Raw genomic sequence first — 24,328 nt, 5'->3', positions numbered from 1 at the left:
CCTAGAAGCTCTGCTAGAGCCCTAAATATTCGTACGAGAGGTCCGTACTAAAAGAGAATCTAAGTGTGCCGGAGAATCGAACCGCCGGCCTCTAGCTCCACGAGAAAAGCTCTCTTTTGCGCTCTCCCAAACCCTAGGAGGAGCGCGCACGGCGAGGAACAGGTGAGTGCTCGTGGATTGGATCTATCCTCTCGGCGCTGAAATTTCTTGTGACCGCTTGCCGGCGCGCTTGAAATCTCTCCCAAATCCCTCGAGATCCTCTCTCACTCCCGCCCTGTCCAATCCAGGAATGACGAGCCCGCGGGAGGAGAGCGTCTACATGGCCAAGCTCGCCGAGCAGGCCGAGCGCTACGACGAAATGGTGGAGTTCATGAAGAATGTCGTCAAGGCCGTGGATGTGGAGGAGCTCACAGTCGAGGAGCGCAATCTCCTGTCGGTGGCGTACAAGAACGTCATCGGCGCTCGCAGGGCTTCCTGGCGGATAATCTCCTCCATCGAGCAGAAGGAGGAGAGCAAAGGCAATGAGGATCATGTGTCCATGATCAAGGAGTACCGCGCTAAGGTGGAGGCGGAGCTTAGCACTATCTGCGACAGCATTCTCAAGCTCCTGGATAGCCATCTCATCTCCTCTTCCGCGAGTGGCGAGTCCAAGGTTTTCTACTTGAAGATGAAGGGCGACTATCACCGATACTTGGCCGAGTTTAAGACCGGTGCCGAGAGGAAAGAGGCTGCCGAGAACACTCTCCTCGCGTACAAATCCGCGCAGGTAAGCAAAGGCCAGAGTGGTGGAGCTCTCTTTTCCTTTGCAAAGCTTCCTTTTTTTTATTGATTCTTTTCGTTTGTTTTCGAAAGTTCTTGGTTTGCTCACTCGAAGCTGTGCTTTGCAGGACATCGCTCTTGCGCAGCTGCCTCCTACGCACCCGATTCGACTTGGACTCGCTCTCAATTTTTCGGTCTTTTACTACGAGATTTTAAATTCCCCGGATCGTGCTTGTACTCTTGCCAAACAGGTCTGTGGGTGTGTCGTGTTTCGTTGCGTTTTTTTTTCTTTCCACTCACCTCACTCACTGTTTATCCATTTCCAGGCATTTGACGAGGCAATTGCCGAGCTGGACACTTTGGGAGAGGAATCTTACAAGGATAGTACTCTGATTATGCAGCTGCTGCGCGATAATCTAACGCTGTGGACCTCAGACATGCAGGTAACTGCCGAGTTTCTTTTGGTTCTTTTCTCGTGGCATTGTTTACTCAGCGAGATCTTTTGTTGCCTTGCTGCAGGAGGAAGGTGCCGGCGAGGGAAAGGACGAAAAGCCGTGAGTAAAATAATACGTTCGAATTTCGTTTTCTATGCTGCTAGCTAGCTGTTAGACACCTCTCTCTTTCCTGCCTTGGTACTGTTGATTTTTTTTGGTTCCTGAATACATTATTTGGCTTGCACTAACTCCATCTCTATGTTGCTTGTCTAGAACTTGTGGTTGATTGAGCCCTGGAACTCCACTATACCTCTTTTTTGATTCTCTATGGACATTTCAAGCCTCCCCTGTGGTTGGTCATGGTTGCATAGCAGGGGCATGTCTCTCTGTTGCCATAGGTTCCAGGAGGAACACAGTGGCACTTTGCACAGCAGATGTTACAGCACTTGAGGCATCTCTTTGGTCTGCCTGCTTTGGAGCACCTCCTGTTGCATTCTTTGGAACAGTCTGTTTTGTTTTGTTGTGGATCACAGGACAGGGAAATTGAGACATCTCATCAGCACAGCCAAGTGAAGGAAGCTTTATAAACACTTTACCAATTGGTGCTGGTGAGGAGGGTCCTGGAGCAGGGGTAGAGGTGGATGAAGTCACTTCCACCTGGTAAACAAAACAAGTTTATTGTGTGTTTTTTTTCTTCTTTTGCATTATTTTGGTACTCACTGGTGGTATGTAGATAGCTGGTAGGAGCTCATCCACATCATGTTGTGACTCCAAACTGCTGTCTACCTGGAACCAAAATGGTGTTGCTAACAGAGTAAGATGAAATCACCTCAACAGAGATCCATAACAGGAATGCCAGAAAGATCAGTGAAGAAATCCTCATGTCCATGCTTCTTTGATCATGGAGGGGAGAGTGTGTTTTTTATTCCCAGCACAAAACTACAAACTATGTTGGTAAGTCCACCATGATAACGAGATTTACAATTCTGAGCCGGCCGACAAAAGATCACTTTTAACTTTACTACCTGGAAACAATCTTGACTTTGGAACGACTATGAAATGAGTTGACCAAGTTGACCAACAATCGAACAAGTAGGGTTTTAGCGTTCTGTTCTAGGAGGAATGGTACAGTGCGCTTTTGTGTCCGGCATTTTTTTCTCCTTTTCTTCTTTTTGTGTAGGCCCTTGTGCTGTATGATCGCGAGGAGGCGGAGCAAGAAATGGAGGGGGGCGATGGAAAAATGGAGGCCGAACTTTGCATCAGTCTGAGCACCAGCTGCTCGTCCGAAGCTCCTTCTTCGCCCAGTTCCTCCTCGACTTGCAGCGTCGATCGAGTTGCCGTCCGCAGAGCTCTCCAACATTTTGAGATGCTGCGCTCCGCGGACAAGGCAGGCCGTGCGGACCTCAACGCCGGCAAAGCCATGCGTCAACAGGCAAGCATCTCTCCACTTTCTTTCCTTCTCTCGCTGGGTTCGCTTTTGGGACTTTTCGTTTCTTGGTTCGATGGTTTTGTTCCTTTTGCTTCTGTGCTCTGTCTCTTTATTTCAACCTATGAGTTCTTGGACTTCTCAAAGATCGGATCTTGGGTCTTCCTTTAGAAACTCTTTATAAGTTCGTGTATGATCTATTTTGCAGGGTATGTGGCTAAACCGTGTAAAATACTTTGGCCACGTCCCGGGTGTGGAAGTTGGCGACGTCTTCCACTTCCGCGTTGAGCTTTGCATCGTGGGGCTCCACGGCCACATCCAAGGCGGCATCTCGTGGATTGGTGGCGACGACAACAAGTGGGGCGAGCCAGTCGCAAACAGCATCGTTCTCTCTGGTGGCTACGAAGACGACGACTCGGGCGAGCGCTTTGTCTACCACGGTGCTGGGGGCAATCACCAAAACACCGCCCGGCCCGGGTGTTATGCCCAGGACCAGAGCCTGGATCGGGGAAATCTTGCTCTCGCCAACGCTTTTCTCTTCCAGGTTCCAATCCGGGTGATTCGGGGAATCGAGTCTGGGTTCAAGAAGAAGAGCTATCGCTACGATGGTCTGTTTAGAGTGACTCGCTACTGGGACGAGGTTGATGGAGATGGATGGACGGTTTACAAGTTCCTGGTGGAGCGGAAGGGGATGAGTTTCGACAAGAACGAAGTGGCGAAGTAAGTTGGTTTTGTTTTGGTGTTCCTTGCTTGATCTTTTCATGCCTCTCAGGAATCTGAGGAAGTATCGCACTAGCTAGGAAATTGAACAAAAACCCATCCCGGAAGTATCTCAAAGTTTTGCTCTTCGTAAACACAAGTGATCACGATTTCGCAAAAGCACATTGTGTAAGTTTTGCATCCACTCCAACAGCAGCATTGCTGTGAAGTTTGCAATCTCCAAGAAAAACTCTCCAAGCAACCAATGATCTCACAAAAAACTTTTAACTTGCCAACATGTCCATGAGTTGAGTTTCATGCTCCACAAATGTTCAAAGCTAGAGCCGACCTCCAGCTTAATGGAAAATTACCTGCAGAAACAAAGGATACGTCTGCAAACAGCTAACCTGAGAAATAGTTCCAGATCCTAATTTGTTCTGGAAGTGGTGATCTAGGAAAACACTAGATAGATCGAACCTTTCTGAAGTTCGTCATTCTTTCGATTTGATTTACTTTTTTTTCCCGCTCTTGTGCACGAACAGGATGAATGTCACAAGCGACCCCAGCAAGTAGCCACCGGTTGCTCCATAAGTGCATGAGATCGGCCATTGCTGAAAAAGAGCGAGTAGAAAACTACAGTGGAAAAAAGAGAGGGATGTATCGGACCTGCCATTCGCGTTCCCAGTCCAGGGGCATTGGCCAGGCACCAATCCAGGCTCCCACAGCAGCACCATGAGCGGGCACGCAAACTAGCAGCTCCAGAGAACCGCTTGGCCTGCAAAGTCGAGAGCAAACTTTACTTGAGAAGCTGACAAGAGAGAAGTATTCGACGAAGCTTGAACCTCGTGAACGCGAAAACTTGTTGCCAGCGTCGCCATGACGGGCCTAGAACCATGCCAGCGGGAGCGATCTGCGTTGCAAAAGCGGCATAAGAAACTAGAGGAATCAAACAAAAAAACACGAGAGACCATCAAAGTTGACATGAAAAAGCTCCAATAGAAGGTCGGCCAGAAAAACCTGCAGGAAACCAGCAAATACAAACTGCTGTTTTTAATTCTTTTTTCTTCACTGACTCGTTTCCAAACGGTGCACCCAGTGTTATGGCGAAGAATGCAATGGCAGAAGCTCCTGGGGTGGAAGATCCATTCAGTCCTAGAAACCAGCAAAAGAAATCACAAAACTCACCTAAAGGAATGCAGAGAAGGCCTCGAATGAGCGCTTGCCAAGCCTGACACGAGAAGAGCAAGTGAAAGAAAATCCAAGACGTCAAAAAGAGAGAGAGAGAAAAAAACTCTTACCGGACAATCGCAAACAATGGTGCTAAAGAGAAGAACCTGGAGGAGGATGAGCTGAGAGAGGAAAAAACTGTCAATCCTCGCGCACGCTTTGATGGATCAGTCGATCTCACCGAATAGAAGCGACCTATGAACGCTGGAGAATGCAGCAATGCCACCGCCGCTCCAACAGCCAGCGCGCTGGACCCTGCCAGCACCGATCTAACCCCCATAAAAGAGTTGAACTAGGGCTTTTGACCGACTGACATCACATTGCGAAAACTCAGATGAAAAAACTACATATTAATAGAATAGAGTAATTTAAAGTTTAAGAATTAGGTTTCTTCGAGTGAAGCAACTTTCACACTTGCGATTTCTCCCTTGACACCTTGTTGGTTCCTGGATGTCTTCGTCGTCGAAGGAACCGGAAGGAACTCCTTCCTCCTCGAGTCCTCCGGCCGCTTCCATGCTGAAGCCGCACTTTGCCTCCGATGGACTCCCTTTCACGAACAGCAGCCAGTACAGCGTGACACAGCCAACTCCCACTGCAAGTTCTTGGTAAGTAATTTTGTAGATACATATGATTGAATGTCTAATCATTTGTTTGTAGCGAAATCGAAACTACTCCATTTGATCCTCATGAAGAATTCGAGGATGCTGTTTTCGAACAATCAGAGTAAGTTTTTTCGTTACTATATGCCATTGTAATTTACTATTAGTTTTTACAGGGAACCGTCCAAAATTGTTCTGCCCAATAAGAAAGCGATGGACGAGGAAACTTTGTTGGTGGAAATGTACAAGAGCATGAAGGAGATGAGACAGGACGTGCAAGAGCTGGTAAAGGAGATGAGACAGGGCATACAAGAGCTGAAAACGGGAGTACAAGAACTGAAAACGGGCGTACAAGAGCTGAGAAATGACGTCAAGGGCATCCTTAATAAACTATACGTCTTGCGGCTCGACGTCTCTATGGTCTGTGAGCTAGGGGCGCGAACTCTCCTCAAAGCATTTGTCGAAAACAAGTACGGTGCATCGTTGGAAGTGCCTTTTGCAAGGCGGCTATCATATACTCCAATTCGGAAATTGGAGGAGATGGTAAGCTTGTGTTTGTATTCCGAAGAGAAAGAGAGGACTCCGCGGTACGCTGAAATCGATTGTTATGCTGGCTTTAAAGTGAATGGGTAAGATATTCTGATTAAAGCTTTTAGTTACTAACACATCTATGCAGAGGAGTGTTTGTGGCAGAGGTTACGAGATTTCCAGTATGTAGGAAAGGCTCAAAGTATGTTCATCCAACTAAGCCTACGTGGGATGAAAGCACAAAGCTACTTTACAAGGTAGTTTTAATATCCTAGTTAGAAAGGAAGTGAAGCTTGGAATGTTTTTTTTTTTCTAGATGATACAATTGGAGAGAGCTATTCGCGCAACGGAAGAACATGGCCACAAGGTGAAGGGAGCTGCACTGGCAGCAATCAAGTTCCGGAAGCTCCAGGACGAAAAGGATGGGAGGGACTTGATGGAAGCTGTGTTGAAACATTGGAGCTTCAACTCAAGGTTGCAGCAGCTCTTGAATGACGGTGATTTGCATGTTGTAGCTTTGTGACAAGGAAAGCCTCTTAAAAGAAATTCTCGTGGAGCTTGGTTTACCTTTTTAGTAAACCAAGGAACTTTAAATGGAACGCTTGATTTTCTATTGCAATAAGCAATGGAGAACTGTTAATAGGAGCTCGAAGCGAAAGAGAAAGGATAACATACGATTTGTATCACAGCCCACAGGTCATAGTCTCAAAGTTTGTTTTTTTTCTTTTCTGTTCTTAGCAATGACAAGTATAAGAGTGCGTTGTGGTTAACAGCAGTGATGTCCATTCCAGTGGCAATGGGGCCAAATTGGGAGAGTATGGCCGCAGGTTTTAGATTTTGATCCATTTGCATTGGATTGGAGACAGCATTGGGGCCCTCTGGAAGGCGGGAGAGATGCTGTTCGGCGATTTCAAAGGAAATCCATGGATGATTCGAGGTGGAAGCCGCAGCCGCGCACAAAAAGGATGTGGCGCCGTCGCAACAGGAGATCGATCCCGAGAATCGAGCTAGAGTTTCTTCGATGAGCTCGCAAGAAATCTCCGACGCTCACAGGATAAAGCCATGCTACTCCAAAAGACGCGAAGATGCAAATTCCTGTTCGAGCGAACGAGCAAGAACAGAGTGTGAAAGTGGTGGCCGGAGGCATGACGAGCGCATGGACCGAGATATTTTGGCTTGGATGAGACACAGACATGCAAGACGATTCCGGTAAGTTTCTTTTTCCCTTTTTAGTTTTCTTGGAGATGACAATACTGCATACAAGATATTTCTAGCCTTGCGCAGCCGAAGGAGATCCTTCTGCACTGGGCTACACCATCTAGGAGGCCGCATTACTTTCACCAAGCACGGTAGGCTGGCACCACTTTCTCAAATGCTGCTAGTGGCCTCCAAGACGGAAGAAATGACTTGCAACCAGAACTCATTGAGGCAGGCGACGGACTACCCTCAAAGCGTAAGTACATATGCTCTTTCGTTTGTTTCTTCTATTGACATTCCTGGCTTGCAGACACCCGCGACATACAATCACTTCGGATCATTTGCCTCTTGGACCCGGACATCCTGCTAGCTACAGAATGATAACTTTTTTGAACTTCTGCGAGGTATTGAGTTGCTTCCGGTACAGTTAATGATACTCTTTTGGTCGCAGAGGTCCGGACCATTGTGGTGGACTGCTCCTGTGTTCCGCAAGCGCAGAAATCATGAAGACGACGGCCTGACGAGGAGATGTGCGCTAGCTGCGCCTGACCCCGCTCTAGGTAAGCCACGCAAATGTTTCTGTAAGTGACGGGTACATTATATCATGGTTTAAAATTTATTCTCAAATTTATATTTCTAATTGTAATTCATTTTACTATATCAAACTTAAGAAATTGAAAGTTTATTATTTTTAAAGTTTAAGGAAAAAAATATATCATAGTTGTTTTAGATAATTACCTGTGGGAATAAATTTTTTATGGATCGAAACAAATGGATTCTTTGGCTTGAATCTAGCAAGACAGTGACAATAGCTAGGAAAATCCACGCCCACATCAGCAGTGCAATTCACCCCACAGATGTTTTCCTTCACAACAAGCTCATTGAGATGTATGGTAAATGTGGAGACACACTCCAAGCTCGTAAAGTTTTTGATGGTATTTCAACAAAAGACGCCCACTCGTGGGTGTTCATGCTCTCTGCCTATGCAAGAAATGGCCAAATGCAAGAGGCGGAGAGTATTTTTGCTTCCATGCCAAGTAAAAATTCGGAATCTCAGAATGCCATGCTGGCTGCCTATGCACACAATGAAAAGCTTTCGGATGCAAAAAGGATCTTTGATTCTCTTATGGAAAAGACAATTGTTTCATGGAATGCAATGATCTCTGCTTATGCCCAAAACGGGCATTTGGATTGTGCCAAGGCTACATTTGATTCTATGCCAGAACGAAACTTGATTTCTTGGAATTCGCTCTTGTCTGGCTACGCTCACATCCGTAATCTGGACTGCAGTGTTTGGATTTACAATGAGATGCCGGAGTGGAATATAGTGTCTACAACTACTATGCTCGTCGCAACTGCCCAAACCGGGAATTTGATCGAATCAAAGCGACTGTTTGTATCAATGTTAGAAAGGAACTTGGTGGCGTACAATGCAATGTTGTTCGTTCACGTTTTGAGAAATCAGCTCAAAGCTGCAAAGTCTGTATACGAAGAAATGCCTGAGCACGACATGGCATCGTGGACCAGCATCATGTCTGCCTATTCCCAACGAGGGCATCTGGAGGATGCCAAATGCAGCTTTGACACGATGCGTGAGAGGAACCTTGTGTGCTGGAATGCGATGCTATCAACGTATGCCCAGAACGAGCGTGTGGAGGAGGCGGCGAATATCCTCTCGGACATGCCCGAGCACGACCTCGTCTCGTGGAACACGATGCTGGCGGCTTGGGTGGCGGCCGGTCGCATTGACCGTGCCATTGACCTCTTCAGTCAAATGCCCGCGAGGGACATTGTCTCGTGGAACTCGATCCTGTGCGTTGACATTATGACCGATGGCGGCGGTGAGTTGACTTTTGCTCGACGGAGGTTCCATAGGATCCCGGAGGAGAACTTGGTATCCTCCTCAACTATGCTCACAGCATATGCCCAGAATGGGCATCTTGACCGTGCCTTTGACCTCTTCCAGTCAATGTCGTGGACCGGTATCTCTCCCGACGCCATCTGTTTCATACCCCTTCTCATCTCGTGCAGCAACGGGGGAACGATGAGCTCGGGGCAGCGCTGCTTTGTGTCGATGCGCGAGGATTTTCACACAGAGCCGATCAAGCAGCATTTCTGCTGCATGATCGATCTGCTGGGGAGGGAGGGCGCGATTGAAGATGCCTGGGACTTGATCACGAGCATGCCTTTCGTGCCAAATGCTCTCCAGTGGAGATGCCTGTTGAGTGCTTGCCGAAGCCACAAGCGTCACTTGCATGGAACCGCTGCTGCCATCTCGACCGTCGATCTCGAGCCCACTGCAGCGTCATCATATGTTCTTTTGGCTAACATGCACAGATCTCCAAGTAAAGCCACATTAAAATCTTCCCAGAAATCTGTATAGAATACCAACTTAGTAATCAAAGATACCGTGTAAAGGTTGGCATCATGTTCATCTTTAATCGAACTATACATACTATAAAAGTTGCAAGTACCTTCGTTCAAAATTTTAACTTTGCACACACAAACCAAACACTTAATCATAGCCAGAACTTTAGGCCTTGAACAGGAAAGAAAGATCCATGATCAGAGTTCTTGAGAGTTTTCTCCCAGCTATGATGGATATGAATGTAACGCCTTAAAATCCTTCCAATCGATCCATCTTATCTTGCGATCTATCACTTCTTCGATTTGCTGTTCACCTCGAAGACGTACTTGACCAGCGAATCCTTGATGCCCAGCAGCTGCGGGAATTCGGAGCTCAACTTCTTGGTGTCCAGCTCGTTGTTGCTCCTCGGCGCCACAATCACCTTGGCTTGCTCCTCGAGGCTAAAGTTCTTCCACTTGAAGCTCGGATCCACGTACTGGCGATACATCTCCAATATCTCGTTGTGGCTCACCACCCCTGGATTGGTGAAGTTCCATATCCCCGTGAGGTTGCGCTTAGCCATCTCGATCGAGATTGGCAGCAGCTCGTCCAGCACCGTCATGGAATTCGGGATGTTCACCACTTTCTCGTAGCGCGTGATCTTGGTGATGAAGTTGCGAGGATTGGCGAGGTCGCTGGAGATTGGCATTCGCACGCGAAGTGTACAGACGTTCTCGTAGTTCTTGAGGAGCTCCTCTACCTGGAAAAAAGAAAGAATTGTCAGATCATAGATCGTGAAAACGGATGCTCGAGTATGATCGCTTAAAATGCTTCACTAAATTCTAGATTTTGTGGAAGCCCAATAGATTCTTCCGTTGGACTTCTCTAAGATTCGTTGCCTGGGAGCTAGATCTGGATGGAATGCTATGGAAAACCCTAGCGGCAGCCAGCAATGCAAGATCCAAAGAAAGAATTCCACTCACCATGGCTTTGGTCTTGGAGTAGAAGGATCCCACGAAATTTGGGGCGTCCTCCTCGGTGAATCCCACGCCGCTGTCGATCTGGTGGCCTCCATCGTACTCGAAGATGCATCCAGTGGCGAAATTCACGAGCAAGAGGCCATGGCCGCGGCACACATCCGCGAGATTGAGCGTGCCGACGACATTGGCGCGGATCGTCTCCACCCTGTGATCCTCGCACCAATCCACGTTGGGGCGGCCGGTGACGCCCGCGGCATTCATCACATGCGAGGGCTTGGCCGCCGCAATGTCGGCCTCCAATCCAGCCCTATCCTCGAGCCTGCCCGATCCATACACGAAATCGATGCCCTGCTCGCGGCAGAGCTTCCCCAGGAGGCCGCCGATCCACCCAGTGCGGCCGTAGATCAAGAATTTCAAGGCGCCGCCGCCGCTGGATCCATTGCTGGAATTGCCGGCGCCGCTGCTGAGAGGAACAACCATGGCGCCGGCGAGCCGCGAGGCGATGATCGCTCGCGCTCTCCCGGAGATCTAATCGCTTGAGCTCTCGGAGGAGAATGGAATGTGATGAGATCTTTGCCCAAGAAAAGGAAAAGAGACCAACATGCGAATATGCTTGGGTTGACCGTTGACATGGATCTTTTTCTTAAGTTTAGGGTTCTTCACTTCCCGCGCTAAAAGTTTAGGGTTCTTCGAGGTGTCCAGTGCTTTCGTTTGCACCCCAGAGGATGGCTTCTTCCCCAATTTTCCAGTAGGCCGTGGAGCTCTCTCAGGCCAAGGTGCTGCGAATTCCATCTGGGCTCTTCAGCGAGAGAGAGAAGACAGCTCTGTGGATTCACCCAAATTACGAGCTCCTGGAGGATTTCATTGAGACTGCCGAGTGAAGGAACGTCCATGTTGTTGCCACTCCCGGGGTGGGAAACTCCTACTTTGGGCATTGGTGGCTCTTTCGGCAGGCATAGCGCAAGAACAAGGTGGTCAAGAAAGCGGATGGTGTTAACTGGTTCTACTACTTCGATTTCTCGCTGGAGAAGCCTCTGGTTTGGATTTCCAATTGCTACGAGGGCTTGCCGAGATGGGACATGAGAAAAGTCTGGCTGATCGTCGATGGAGCATTGAGAAAGCAACCACATCCAGGCAGGAGTCTTCCGCTGGCGCTTCGCGTACTATAGCTTCGCGAACCATTTGGAAGCTTGGTCTTTGGAGGAACTGGAGCAGTGCAACCGAGCTTTGGGATGAAGTGAGAGCTCGATTCAAAGTCTGTGGCAACTAGACAAACACTATGGCTTGACCCCAAGCCTCATCCTAAACATCTTAGGTAAAGTCCATGTGCACTTGAATGTTACTGCGCATCAATTACATCATCTGGGTCATGCAGAACTTGGCTACCCCATCACAGAGATCTCTATCCAACCTGCAATGTTCACTATCACCTACATTACAATTAAATCCTGATTTCAAACTAAAACCTTCGTTCATAACTATCCATCCTGGCTACAATAGCTTTCATTTCACTTGCTTCTTTCATGTCCAATTTGAGGTGTGTATTTAATATAAATAGAGCTTCTCTTGGAAATTCTTCTCCCATTAGTTTCTCTTCCATCTTGAGACACATCTCCTTATCAGCTTCCTCCGCCTCGAAAAGCAACATCACTCTAATATTACACTGATCAAAAGTTAGATCCGTTCTGGATCTAACATGGAATTGTCCAGGTGAATTGCTGCTTTAGAATTCCTAAGGCTTTATAATCCGGTCTGAAGTCGTGTCCCCATTGACAGCAAAGAACCAAACCAGAAGAGACTGAATATAACTGCTGTACACATTCCCCGTATTGCCCTTCGATAGCAAGGCATTCACAGACACATTTGTAACCTTTCTTCCTCACGATGTCCAATCTTTTCAATGAGCTGTTCAAATGACTAAGTTTATCATGTTATAGGGATAACTAAGCATATCTTCCAAGACTTTCTTCCTCACATGAGCTGTTTAAATGACTAAGTCTATCATATTATAAGAATAACTAAGCATATCTTCAAGACTTTCTTCCTCACGATGTCCATCTTTTAGCTGTTCAAGTGACAAGTGTAACGTGTTATAGGGATAGCTCATCTTCAAACGTGTTTTGATCGCAAGTCTCATCAATTACCTCGTCTGGGAAGAAATAATGTTTCATGGCAAGTCTCACAGAAATCTCTACTCAACTCTGCAGTGTTCACCAGTCACATACAAAACCAGATCTCATCCTCTTCTTGCTAAACCCTAGAACCTGCCAACTTTATCCTGATTTGACGTTGGAAAGTAGGATATGAAATCCCGACGATTCGCAATGCTGGACCTGTTCTTGAGCTCTCTCGATCGCTCCAGCTTCGTCCGGATGGACGCGACAACCTCCCAGGAAGCTCGTCCATGCCACTTCCCCATGGGATCGATCATCAGCGGTGATGAGATTCTCGGCCTCTTTCAACCGCCCAGCTATTCCAAGAAGATCCACGACGCAAGCGCGGTGTTCTTGCCCTGGCTGGATCCCATAATCCGCCTCCATCGCTCCCACGCAGCGCAGCGCCTCCTCGTCCAGGAATCCAGAGTGCCGGCACGCAGAGAGAATGCTCAAGAAAGTTATAGCGTTTGGATCGACGCCTTCTTGCTGCATCCGGCGGAAGAGAGCGAGGGATTCTTCGCCGCGGCCGTGGTGGGCGCACGATTCTATCATGGAGCTCCATGAGATCACGTCCCTGTGCTGGCCGCTGCTCGAGAAGATCGACCTGGCCTCCTGGAGACCACCGCATTGAGAATATTTCGCGAGCAGAGCGTTCTTGATCTCCAAGAAGGATGAAAAGCCCGATCCAACAATCCTGGAGTGGATTGCCCGGACGCTACTCAAGGAATTGGAGCAGGCATTCACGACCGCGACGAATGTGACCCTGTCTGGCTTCACACCTTCCAAATCCATCCTGCGCAAGAGCTGAAACGCCTCCTCCTCGCGATCTTCCAGCGCCGTGATGAGCGTCGTCCAGGAAACGGCATCTGGAGCCAGACCCCCCTCCCGGCGCATCATCTCGAAGAGCCGGAGCGCAGCACCGATTCTTCTACCCTGCGCTAGCGCCGCGATCGTCGCGTTCCACAAGATTAGGGTTCTTGGGATTCTCACGTGCTGGAAGACGCTACAGGCTTCTTGAATTTTCCCGCTCTTTGCAAGCATTTCGATCAGCGCCACGGCGAGGATCTCATTCTCTCGATCCAGCTCCAGGCAACGGATCTGGCCAAGAATGCTCCATCCCTGCGCGAAATCGCCGATCGCCGTGCACGCGCCAATCGCAGTGCTGAAGCTAAATCCATCCGGCCTCACTCCCATCTGATGCATCCTCCAGAAAATCTCCAAGCCCCTTCTCCCCTCCCCATTCCAAGAACACACAGCCATGAGCGAATTCCACACATCGCTGTCGCTCTCCTGCTCTTGGCACAAGAGCGATCTCGCCTCGTCAATCCGGCCGCATCGGCCATATGCATGGATCAGCGCTGCCGCCACCACTGCATCGCATCCGCCGCGCTGGAGAAATATTTCGTGAATCCCCCGGATCTCGCTCGCCGCGTTCTTGATCTGCGAGCACGGACCTAGAACCGAGCTGAGGGTGAAATCGTCCGGCAAGATCCCTTGGAACTGCATCCGCCGGAAGCAATCCATGGCCTCGTCGAAATGCCCGTGGCGGGCAAATGCCGCGATGGCGATGTTCCAGGAGAAGATGTTCTTGGCGGCTATGGCGGCGAAGCACGACACCGCATCCTCGAGGCTGCCGCATCTGGCGTACATTTCCACGAGGAGATTGGCGATGAATGTGTTGGTGGTGTGGCCATCGTGATCGATTAGGGCGTGGAGCTTCCTGCCATCGTCAAGGCTGTGGCACTGCTTCACCAGGCAGCCATAGCCATAGATCAAGGCGTCGTGCATGACATTGCCCTAAAAGGGATTTGAGAAGGTATTTAATTAGAACTGCTTTGCGCATTTTTTGCCATTTTATACAGAGCCTTCACACAAATCTACGTAGTCCTATTTATGAGTATATATTAAACTTAAAGTAAAATAAAACAGTGTATTAAACTCCTTTGTTAAACCTTGAACGGAGAGTTTTTATGTGATCTCGATCATAATCATCAAACATGACCCACTCCTCCATATTTTCTAAAGATTCCCTGTGCTCCTCGTGCTTCTTCTCCATATCCTCCTGCAGAAAGTCCAACGTTTTCAGCATCCAAGCCCCGCTCAGGTCAACCACCATCTTCCCAAATGGAATGGAGAACATTTGCATGTATTCTTCTCGTTGATCAAGAACACTCTCCACTGCATTGTAACAAAGGTGAACATACGGCAGAACGATTGGACGTGGCAAGTCGTCGTCAGCTTGTGGTGATGCAATCCGTGGTTCCCAAGTCATCATCTTGTAATTCCAACAAGGACCCGCGGTAGCCCTAGACCTTGGCTTGAACGGCAGCTCATCTTCTATTCCATGATCACACATCTCCATCTCCCAGCCAAAGTTCTTGTTGAGGAAACCAGACAGCAGATGTTTATTGTCGTCATCGTCGTCGTCGTCATCCTCACTGAGTTCCCAGAGCATTGCACGCCGCAGCTTGGAGATGCTATATCCGTAAGAATCCTGGGCATTCTTAAAGTGCTCCAGGAGAACACCCGCTTCCGCCATCGCCATAAACGCCATGAACCAGTTGTAGCTCCCAAGCCTGGCCGAAAGAAAAGCATCCCTCGCCTTCTCATACACCGATAAACAACACAGGTAATCAACAGTGGGCGGCTCCGTCGAACCAACAACCACAAAACTAGCTTCATCAGATGCGTCAACTTTGGGCTGATCTTCCAGGCGAGGGGCCAAACAATCCCTGTTGCTTTCGAGAGGATCATAAATAAAAGTCTTCCCCATAGCTGGATCACTGCCAATCTTGGTGAGGATACGCTCATATGTTATGAGATCCCAATCTTGGCTGTCAGCCGGCAATTCGAGTGCGGTTTGCATCCTAAGACCACTCCAAATCTCATCGGTAGTCTTCCCCGTTTTTTTCCCATACCAAACCAGAGCAACCCGCATCCTGTGAGTTAATCTCATAGCTAAAACCTCTAGCAAATCAATGATAATCTGCATAGGCGACGTGTGCATATCGAGGAAACTCATCGCGGCCATGCTTACTTAATCCCTAGGTAAGGATTTTACACCTTAAATTTTTATAGACACAGCTTCTGAGCCATATATGGACTTTGTTCAAATTTGGTAGTTAAGAATTTGGACATTTCCTGCTAAGGTCGGGATCTTAGAAAGAAATCGACGAAGCTCCTGGAGGATTTCATCGAAGTAGTAGAACCAGTTCTCTCTTGATCCTGTAGACCACCTTATTCTTGCGACACCATGGACGTTCGTAATCTCGATTTCTCCCTCTAGTTTGGATTGCCAATTGCTACGGCTTCCCGAGCTGGGAACAGTCTGGCTGATGGATCATCGAGAAAGCAGCCCAGGAGTCTTCAGCTGGCGCCTCCATACCGAGACGCGTACTATAGCTTCGCGAAGGACACTGGTATAATCTGCCATTTGGAAGCTTGGTCTCTGGACGAACTGGAGCAGTGCAACCGAGGTCTGGGTTTTGGATTGAACAGGAGAGCTCGATTCAAAGTCTGTGGTGGCTTGCCAGGCCTCGTTGTCAAGCCGTGCGTGAAAGATTTGAAGCCTCATGTCCGAGCTGCAGTGGCGGAGGTGGCGGATTCTGCTGTATGTTGCGATGTATTCGCGGACGAGATCAAACACCTCAAGCTAGTCCAGGAATCCGGGTGTAAGCTTGAAGATTGGATCCGACTACATCGCAAAGCAAGTTTTCAAGAGCAAGAACGGAGCAAAAGTCGTGAGGTTTCTACGCTTCTGCGAAGACCGCCCCTCCGTCGCCGCTCTCGTGGATCCATGCTGGAAAGCATAGTTTGAAGAGTAGCTTCGAGCAAACGAGAAAACTTTGGTCGATCAATCCTCCGCGTTCGCCACACCAGCGTGCATGTTGGAGAGCAGAGCATACGGAGCCATGGCGTTGGAATCCATCTCCCGGAGCTTTCGAGCAGCTCGAGCAGCGCGTCTCTCGTCTCCAATCTCCTTGCAAGCGCTGAGCAAAGTCGTCCATGCCACAACATCCGGCTCGAAAGGCATGCTTGTCACCAGATCCTCCAGCAGCTCGAGCTTCCCCGATCGTCCCAGAAGATCCATCACGCAAAGGTAGTGAGCCAGCGAAAGCTCCAGATCGTAGTCCCAAGCCATTCGCACGACGTGAATCCATCCATCGCCTTCCACTCCGCCATGGCTGCAAGCCGAGAGAACACTCACGATCGTCACGCAGTCGGGGAGGATCCCGGCGAGCAGCATCTCGCGGAAGATCGCCAGAGCTTCCGGGAGATGGCCATTGTGAGCATACGACGTGATCAGCGCTGTCCAGAGTATCACGTCCTGGATCGGGAGCTCCGAGAAGATCAACCGAGCGGTCTCGAGCTGGCCACACTTGCCGTAGAAATCGACGAGAGCGCTCCCGATTCGCAAGTCCCTGCTCAGCCCCCGATCCAAAACGCTCTCGTGGATGATCCTGCCCTCGGCAACCGCGGCCGCGCTCGAGCACGCATCCAGGACCGCGACGTAGGTCATCTCCTCGGCTCGAAACCCCTCGAGATCCATCCGGAGGAACAGACGAAGCGACTCTCTCCCGTTGTTCTTGCCGTAGGCCGAGATCAACACCGACCAAGTCACCGAATTCCTCTCGGGCATCTCGTCGAAGATCGCTCGCGCAACAGCAAGATCCCCGAGCTGAGCATACGCGTCCACCATCGTCGTCGAGGTGATGATGTCTCGCATGGGAATCCCCTCAAACATCTCACTCGCGCGATCGATCTCGCCAGCCTCGGCGTACGCCTGGATCATCGCATTCCAGGGAGCCTCACTCCGGTGCTTCATCCAATGAAAGATCTCTCTCGCCTTACAAAGATCTCCTCGTTGGGCAAAGGCTGCGAGCATGGTTGTCCAGGAGATAAGATCCCACCCGGGAGCTCTTCTTAGCACGGCCATCGCAGCATCCACCATCGCCACCTGAGCGTAGATCACCACTACAGTGTTCCAGGACACCAAGTTCCTCTCCTCCATCGTCTCAAACAGTCTCCGAGCCGATCGAAAATCCCCTCTCTGGCCAAGAGCTCGGATCATCGCCGTCCGGGAGACGAGATTGTGCTGCGGCATCGCCTGGAACATCGTCCCAGCCTCACGGATCCGACCACTCTGAGAGAACGCCGCCATGACGATCGTCCATGACACCACATTCTTCCTCCGCGAGAGCTCAAAGATCCGCCGAGCCTCTTGCAGTTGCCCCTTGTTGGCATATGCTGCCATGACCATGTTCCACGAGAAAACACCCGGCTCGAGAAGTCTCGCCAGCACTGACTCGGCGTCCGCGCCAGATCCACCACAAGCCGCATACATCTGGAGCAGCAAATTCCCGAGAAAGCATCCCCGATCCAGCCCGTGGCTGGCGATGTGATCGTGCACAACCCTGCCGACACCCAGCGGTGCCCGTGAATCGATGCATTGCCGCAGGATGGAGCTGTAGATCGAGCAAGTCTGTGGTTGATCTTGGAGCTCCAGCAGCTGCCTCACAGATCCATCCAAACTTTGAGGTAGCCTTCTCATAATCCATGATATTAGCCGGATAGCTGAATTTATGAATTTAACTCATGTCGATATGTCAATAGAAGTATTATTGACTTTCATTGACTGAGTTGACTCTTTCTCTCATTCTTTCATCCCAGACAATATTCCCGCAGCAATTCACAGTATCATCAGTATCCAGGGCATCCTCACTCTGCTGTGTCGTCGTCCCGCTCCCGTCCAAGAGATGCCTGGACGGGAGGCTATCCCTGCCCTATCGGCTGAGGCACCCCACTGATACTGCTTCACGACGTGCTGATACCAGGAGCCACCACTCCCTCGCGTTCACCGCCGCCACGCCGACACCACCATTTCCGCTCGCCTCCACAGCCAACCATGCACGACCAAGGTTCTGACGACAAGGCCAAGGTGAGTCGATAGGAGGCAGTGATGACGATCTCCAATTGGCTCGCACAAGCTGCCAGCACGATGACTGGAGAAGAATGGTGCAAAACCTTTGGAAGCAGCCGTGTCCCCCTAGATCTGTCCCGCTGCAAGGTAGAGCCTTCCAAGGCTTCCCAGATCTACTCATTCATTCCCCCGGAGGAACCCGGGAGCACTATTGCTCAAAGTGGACGTCCCAGGAAACATCGATTCAGAGGACTTTGCCAAATTCCTAATCACCCAATTTCACTGCAAAAAATTCCAGATTCATCTGGCAGGACATTTCTGGTGTGCTTCTGGTACGAAAGTGACCTGCTCGTTTCACAAGGGTCGAGAAAAGTTAAAGGATGGCACCAAAGCAGACTTCTTCCCAATTCGCCTCCAAGAGTCCACCCAATCCAAAGATGGTGATACGGAACTGGTGGATGCGGACACCACTCGCGAGATAATGGCGGAGAGTAACGTGCGGAGTGGCAACTATACAAGCTCCACTCGCGGAACCTCTTCCCCATGAAACTATCTAACCTCAACGTTCCAAACGACGAAGATGTGTCCACCGCAGTCAAACGCGTCTGGAACTTCAGGGAGAACTACAACGAAGTGGAGCCACGCAAACGAACCTCCAACAAGAACATTGGGGAATTTCTAAACAACGCAAGTTTCTTTTACTACCTAGGTATATTTTGGCTGTGGAGACTCAGGAGCTTATGAAGGATGTGTGGTGTATGAACTATGTGGTGAGCATATGCATTCGGGTTACTTCGATGCTGGCAACACTCGCTACTTTCCAGCGGCATAAATCCGAATGCTCGAGGAGCTGGGCAGGAGGACCGGGTAAGCATTTCGATCGCTCCGAGACACACCCTTTTACAATGTGTGTGAATCTAGACGACGAGCAAAGCCGGCCAATGTGGATTTGGAGGAACATCTCATGAAATTTGGCCACTAAAACATTTAGGGCGAGCGCTGATTAAGATTTTGCTAAGTGCAAGTAACAAAATGAAAGCGCTGCCACGTCACTGCCAGGTAAGCGAAGAGAGAGTGAATCAGGATAGCATATCTTCTTGCCAGACATTTAAATACAAAATTATAGCAATCGATGCAAATTTGTGCTGTAATCTCAGAATTTACTGTGTGCCAGGAGGTATAAATGGAAGATTGGACACATTATATACTTCTGTTTTGGGTCTTCTCACTGCAGAAATCTTTACCTTGGGAGGCGCGTTGAAGATTTTGACATGAGAAAACTTTTGCAAAAGTAAACAAGATAGACACATCTTCGTACAAGTATATCCTTGGTATATCACTTCTCGTACATGGACAAAGGATTCAAGACTGGCGTTTTCAAGTATGCTGTGGTCATGGCAGCAGGAGACTTGCCTCCTTCGATCACTTTAATCATCAATAATATTCATGATTTCTCAGTAAGAAGGAATTTTAAGTCCTAGCTGAGCAGCGGGTGTTCAGTAAGCGCCAGCGTCTCTGTTCCTGCAATGGCCGGCGAGATCGAAGAGTTTTATGACGAGGGATGCGTGGTGTATGAGGCTGTGTGGGGCGAGCATATGCACTCGGGCTACTTTGAGGCGGGCAAGCCTGGGGACTTTCGAGTGGCACAAGTCCGAATGATCGAGGAGGTCCTCTCTTGGGCCGGAGTACCAAGTAAGCTTTTGGTCATGGTATCCCTCTCTATTCTATTACAATCTCCTAGATGATGAGCAAAGCCGTCCTCGAGACATACTGGACGTGGGCTGCGGTTTTGGGGGAACTTCTCGATATCTGTTCAAGAAGTACTCGGCAAATGTGAAAGGAATAGCACTGAGCGATTACGAGATCGCCAGAGCCAAAGCCATCGCGAGGGAGGAAGGAGTTTCAGACAAGGTAGATTCCACTCGGTTGTTTGGGGCGGTTTCTAACACTTGAGAACAGGTGACATTCCAAGTAGCAAATGCACTGAATCAACCGTTCGAAGACGGCCAGTTTGATCTCGTCTGGTGCATGGAATGCGCAGTGCACATTGAGGACAAACTCAAGGTAGAAGAATTCATAATCTTTTCATCTGAGTTTGTTTAAATTCCCGCACGCGATTGCAGCTTATGCAAGAGATGGCACGCGTGACCAAGCCCGGAGGTCGGGTGGTGCTTGTGAGCTGGTGCCACAGAGAACTGAAGCCTGGAGAAACTTCACTCAAGAAGCATGAGCAAGTAAGCCAAGTTCCTAGATATTTCTTGATCTCTTAAAAAGATTGTCATAACATATGGCTGCAGGCGCTCTTGGATAAGATCTGTGCTGCTTACTTCTTTCCACCCTGGTGCGCCACTTCTGAGTACGAAACATTAGCACGCAATGCGGGCTTGCAAGTAAGAGTTCGGTTTCTTCAATGTTTTTCGACTCTATGGCTGATCTTATGTATTATCTTATCTGTAGGAAGTAAAGGTGGAAGATTGGACTCGACACATGCTTCCATTCTGGGGAATGCTCACGGGCCAGCTCTTTACATTGGGAGGTGCATTCAAGCTCCTGACATCAGGTACATAAAGATCTTGTTACGCAACTTTGGTTTCTTGTTTTTATTTCTTGCTTTCCAGGGTGGGCGCATATGCGGACAAGTCTGTCATTGGCTTATCACTTCTTCTACATGGACAAAGGATTCAAGAATGGCATTTTCAAGTATGCTGTGGTGATGGGACAGAAAGAGCTGTGATCATAAGGGAGCATTGGATTCCATAAGCATTGGTTCTGTTTTTCTTTTTAAATAAAAATTTCCTGGTATTTAATATTATAAAGATCTTTCATCCAAATTTATGAAGAAGGTATGCAGTCCTTGTAGAAATTAGATTGTGTTTACAATCCAACCAGCCTGCCCATCTTACAATCTGCTCGACCACCCATCTCTAGACTACACCGACGAGGGAGATGACCAATCAGGGCCGCCACCATCTCGCGAGGCACCAAAAACGCCACGACACAACTCTCAAGCAGCAAGGAAGGTCCCAATAGGCGCTAGGCGGCGAAAACATGGAACAAGATGCTTAGAGTTAGAGCGTGTTGCATTTGTGGACTTTCTCCTTGTTCTTTGTTCTATCAGAAATCACTTAAAATTCTGTCCCATCTCTCGCTCAATGATTATGGGACACCATAATGGACTCTCCAGGGCTCACTGCTAGCATGGAACGACCGCGTCTAAGCATCTTGTTCTGGAATGCAACAGAATTCCCGACTCACTCCGGTCTCGGTTTTTTTATGTATCAGATGCACGACGTGATATGTATAGCAGAAACATGGGAAACGGATCACCATGGACTGCCACAATACCAAGGTTACGTGGCACAAGGAAGAGGATCCGCAAGGGAGGGGCTCTGGGTGTGGTAATATACTCGAGGGACACTACTCTACCAGATGCACAGCTCCTCTGCCGAGACGTGAACAATCACTTCTTGGCCATACGACTCAAGGCCAATGCCTCGATGATCTTTGCCTGTTACTTCCGTCTGACATGGTCGATTGTGTTGATTGTTACTTTCGTACTAAATGATGTACGGCTGGTACATGTTATCATATTTTAACCTTGTCATGTAGAAAGGGTGCAAGTATTTCAATGAATTCAGCCTTCTTCAATTTTTTGTGAACCGCTGGATCCATCCCGTAATCCTTCGCAATTGTCTCCAACTTCTCCCTTGTTGAATAGTCAAGGATTTCCTCCAAGAGTGACTTAGGAACTGATACAGTGGTTGCTACTGCTCCTCCTGTGGCGAGTGCCAAAGGCTCTCGCATCCTTGTGAGTTGCTCGAGCTTTTCCCCGAGGCTGTCTTGGAAGGTGTGGCGAAAAGCATCCTGAAACGTGACTGTATGAACTGTGTGTCCAGCCATGCCGTAGTATTTCCCACTTGGAAGACGCTTAATCACTGGATCCACGGAGACTGGGGCGGACTGGTTCAAGCAGACAAATGTAAAATGCAACGTCCAGTCGTCCTTGGGCTCCCATGCCGATGACTTCTCCTCAAAAGCTATCCATTTCTCCACCACTCCAAGATTCATGAACTCCCCAACACTGCGCCTGTGGGATTTGTCATTCGTTGTAGCCTGTAGAGCAAAGAAATGCAGCCTGCCTTGTGAATCCCTGAACCCAAGAGCCCCGTCAATAGCATGCAAGTTCCACTGGAATGGAAGGAAGAAAATTCCATCCACCACCTTGTTCTGAATGTCGCCAATCCAAGCTGCATAGTTCGGAGGAGAAGAAAATGGCAAGACTCTGATGTTGCCTTGGATATGGATGTCGTCTACAACCATACCACCACAGTGCGTGAGCGCGTCCGAGAACAAATGTTCACATAGCCAGCCCATCTCGTTCCAGTTGATACCCGTGGGATTCCTCAGCAGATAGTCGCAATATGGAACCCATGCACCACCATTGAAACTGCCTCGCTCGGCTTCCCTGAAACCTTCGATGTGCAACCTCTTGACATACGGAGTGCAGTAGTCCTTCACGTGCCGCTGGCTGTCCAGTAGCACATATCTCCTATCCGCTTGCATCATTTGGCTCAAGTTATAAACTCCGCTTAAACCGCACCGACGCACCACGCTTGCACAGTCACTGGCAATGGTTGACAAAGAACTTGAACACATGAACAGCTGCAGAACCGCATCCCAGTCCTCTCGGTCTCGGAGACACTCAAGGGTCTCTGAATTATCTGGAGGTTTCACCGCATCCGGAAAGCCACCCAATTTTCTTTTCTTCGTCGGTTGCGGATTGATACGAGCAGCGTAGTTTTTGCATGCTTCGTCCAGAGTGGAAAGGAAGAGCGGATGGTTGCCCCCGTAGATATCAACTTCTTCTTTCCACTCGGGACAGAGGCTGCCAAGGACGGACTGATCCATGAAGGCTTTATAAGAGGCCTACATACACAAAAGTTTAGAGAACCACAGAAACTGTGAAACACAAGCAGAACTTACATCTTTAAACCCCAACGACATGTGGTACTGGCTTTGCTGCAGGGAGCGGTCACCAATGTCTGTTGCAGCTGGAGAGACACCATATATGCAACAACGTCCAAGCCTGACAACTCTACACAACAGTGCTTTCATTTGATTCCTGTGTTCCATTTCTTCGCCGTTTGATCGCACTCTATCAAGCGACTCTGCACGATCGATGACGAAATAGAAAACTTCCCCGCTGCGGTGCCGCCTGTCGGAAAGGAAATTACACACCTCCTGTACAGAAGTCAGCTGCGAAATCGTCCTGCACGCTGCCTCGTCCTCACAGTACGCAAATAACAGCGCGTTCCGCAGAGCTTCCATGTGATTGTAGAGCGCCCATTTCATGTCCCAAATGCAGATGATCTTCTCGTTCTCCTCGCTCTGGTTAATGAGAGCGGCAGCTATCGCACGCAGTGTGCAGCTCTTGCCAATGCCTTTGGCTCCGGTCACGTAGATTGGCGCTCCCACTTCATGCATCTCCAATAGTTTCCTCACTGCTTCCCTGCCAATGAACTTGATCTCCCCTCCTGGTCGCAAACCTACTGGACCTATGCCAGGATAGGGGATTACCGTCACAGCATCGGGCTTCACCAAATCTTCACACTTGAATTCTGCCGACTTCAGGGTCTTGTACGCAACTCGGCCTTCCCCAAAAGTGACGATTCCGACCACTGCCGCATCCGCCATTGTCGACAAGGCAACCGTTGAAAAACTATATACTAACCTATAGCTAAAGAAAGATATTGAGCTTCTATAAATTTTCACCTGCTGGATCTATGGCTATGGCTGCCTAGTGAAGCCTTGGCGATGGCAGGAAGCTCCACGCCCTAATAGATCACGATGGCCACACCACCAACACATTCATCGCCAATCTCCTACTGGAAATGTACGCCAGATGCGGCAGCCTCGAGGATGGTGTCGTGCTTGGCCGCCATAGCCGCCAAGAACAGCGCCATCGCGGCATTTGCCCGCCACGGGCATTTCGACGAGGCCATGGATTGCTTCGCGGCGCTGATCCATGCGTATGGCCGATGAGGCTGGATTGACGA

The 24,328-nt window shown here is 49.2% G+C and overlaps 9 protein-coding genes across 13 annotated transcripts; 3 read left to right on the top strand and 6 right to left on the bottom strand.

Moving 5' to 3' along the window:
• Window positions 1–48: 48 nt before the first annotated feature.
• Window positions 49–1,441, top strand: LOC9634910 (14-3-3-like protein 16R). Its single transcript, XM_002965930.2, has 5 exons — window positions 49–162; window positions 288–766; window positions 888–1,010; window positions 1,086–1,202; window positions 1,279–1,441. Exons 2-5 carry the CDS (start codon window positions 290–292, stop codon window positions 1,315–1,317), a joined length of 756 nt encoding a protein of 251 aa, XP_002965976.1. The 5' UTR covers window positions 49–162; window positions 288–289; the 3' UTR covers window positions 1,318–1,441.
• LOC9636043 (peamaclein) lies at window positions 1,342–2,076 on the bottom strand. Its single transcript, XM_002965586.2, has 2 exons — window positions 1,980–2,076; window positions 1,342–1,745 (listed from the first exon to the last, which is right to left on the bottom strand). Exons 1-2 carry the CDS (start codon window positions 2,074–2,076, stop codon window positions 1,519–1,521), a joined length of 324 nt encoding a protein of 107 aa, XP_002965632.2. The 3' UTR covers window positions 1,342–1,518.
• On the top strand, window positions 1,735–3,580 carry LOC9634909 (histone-lysine N-methyltransferase family member SUVH9). 2 transcript variants are annotated; one of them, XM_024670204.1, is made up of 5 exons: window positions 1,735–1,853; window positions 1,931–2,318; window positions 2,374–2,625; window positions 2,828–3,339; window positions 3,392–3,580. In XM_024670204.1, the coding sequence occupies exons 2-5, from the start codon at window positions 2,316–2,318 to the stop codon at window positions 3,417–3,419; spliced, it is 795 nt and encodes a 264-aa protein (XP_024525972.1). In that variant the 5' UTR covers window positions 1,735–1,853; window positions 1,931–2,315; the 3' UTR covers window positions 3,420–3,580. The 2 variants fall into 2 exon arrangements, with proteins under 2 accessions (XP_024525972.1, XP_002965975.2); XM_002965929.2 differs by having other exon boundaries at window positions 1,927–2,318.
• LOC9636042 (phosphatidylinositol-glycan biosynthesis class F protein) lies at window positions 3,472–4,837 on the bottom strand. 4 transcript variants are annotated; one of them, XM_024670207.1, is made up of 9 exons: window positions 4,727–4,837; window positions 4,617–4,667; window positions 4,504–4,546; window positions 4,392–4,446; window positions 4,287–4,335; window positions 4,161–4,228; window positions 3,985–4,093; window positions 3,796–3,929; window positions 3,472–3,725 (listed from the first exon to the last, which is right to left on the bottom strand). In XM_024670207.1, the coding sequence occupies exons 1-8, from the start codon at window positions 4,823–4,825 to the stop codon at window positions 3,828–3,830; spliced, it is 576 nt and encodes a 191-aa protein (XP_024525975.1). In that variant the 5' UTR covers window positions 4,826–4,837; the 3' UTR covers window positions 3,472–3,725; window positions 3,796–3,827. The 4 variants fall into 4 exon arrangements, with proteins under 4 accessions (XP_024525975.1, XP_024525974.1, XP_024525976.1 ...); XM_024670206.1 differs by having other exon boundaries at window positions 3,472–3,710; XM_024670208.1 differs by having other exon boundaries at window positions 3,472–3,689.
• A 4,507-nt stretch (window positions 4,838–9,344) lies between these two features.
• LOC9634907 (bifunctional dTDP-4-dehydrorhamnose 3,5-epimerase/dTDP-4-dehydrorhamnose reductase) lies at window positions 9,345–10,794 on the bottom strand. The gene is made up of 2 exons (XM_002965584.2): window positions 10,200–10,794; window positions 9,345–9,976 (listed from the first exon to the last, which is right to left on the bottom strand). The coding sequence occupies exons 1-2, from the start codon at window positions 10,674–10,676 to the stop codon at window positions 9,527–9,529; spliced, it is 927 nt and encodes a 308-aa protein (XP_002965630.1). The 5' UTR covers window positions 10,677–10,794; the 3' UTR covers window positions 9,345–9,526.
• A 1,675-nt stretch (window positions 10,795–12,469) lies between these two features.
• Window positions 12,470–13,876, bottom strand: LOC9634906 (pentatricopeptide repeat-containing protein At4g14820). Its single transcript, XM_024670750.1, has one exon. The coding sequence runs from the start codon at window positions 13,874–13,876 to the stop codon at window positions 12,470–12,472; it is 1,407 nt and encodes a 468-aa protein (XP_024526518.1).
• Window positions 13,877–16,205: 2,329 nt separating this feature from the next.
• Window positions 16,206–18,259, bottom strand: LOC9636041 (pentatricopeptide repeat-containing protein At4g02750). Its single transcript, XM_002965581.2, has 2 exons — window positions 18,184–18,259; window positions 16,206–17,926 (listed from the first exon to the last, which is right to left on the bottom strand). Exons 1-2 carry the CDS (start codon window positions 18,257–18,259, stop codon window positions 16,206–16,208), a joined length of 1,797 nt encoding a protein of 598 aa, XP_002965627.2.
• Window positions 18,260–19,660: 1,401 nt separating this feature from the next.
• Window positions 19,661–21,088, top strand: LOC9634904 (probable tocopherol O-methyltransferase, chloroplastic). The gene is made up of 7 exons (XM_002965927.2): window positions 19,661–19,964; window positions 20,014–20,183; window positions 20,232–20,336; window positions 20,396–20,506; window positions 20,570–20,662; window positions 20,730–20,832; window positions 20,891–21,088. The coding sequence occupies exons 1-7, from the start codon at window positions 19,799–19,801 to the stop codon at window positions 21,004–21,006; spliced, it is 864 nt and encodes a 287-aa protein (XP_002965973.1). The 5' UTR covers window positions 19,661–19,798; the 3' UTR covers window positions 21,007–21,088.
• A 762-nt stretch (window positions 21,089–21,850) lies between these two features.
• LOC9636040 lies at window positions 21,851–23,966 on the bottom strand. Its single transcript, XM_024670872.1, has 2 exons — window positions 23,256–23,966; window positions 21,851–23,198 (listed from the first exon to the last, which is right to left on the bottom strand). The coding sequence occupies exons 1-2, from the start codon at window positions 23,964–23,966 to the stop codon at window positions 21,858–21,860; spliced, it is 2,052 nt and encodes a 683-aa protein (XP_024526640.1). The 3' UTR covers window positions 21,851–21,857.
• Window positions 23,967–24,328: the final 362 nt, after the last annotated feature.

The sequence above is a fragment of the Selaginella moellendorffii genome, unplaced genomic scaffold, assembly GCF_000143415.4.
Source record: "Selaginella moellendorffii unplaced genomic scaffold, v1.0 SELMOscaffold_6, whole genome shotgun sequence".
Classification (NCBI taxonomy): Eukaryota; Viridiplantae; Streptophyta; class Lycopodiopsida; order Selaginellales; family Selaginellaceae; genus Selaginella; species Selaginella moellendorffii.
This window is presented reverse-complemented; position numbering and strand designations above follow the sequence as displayed.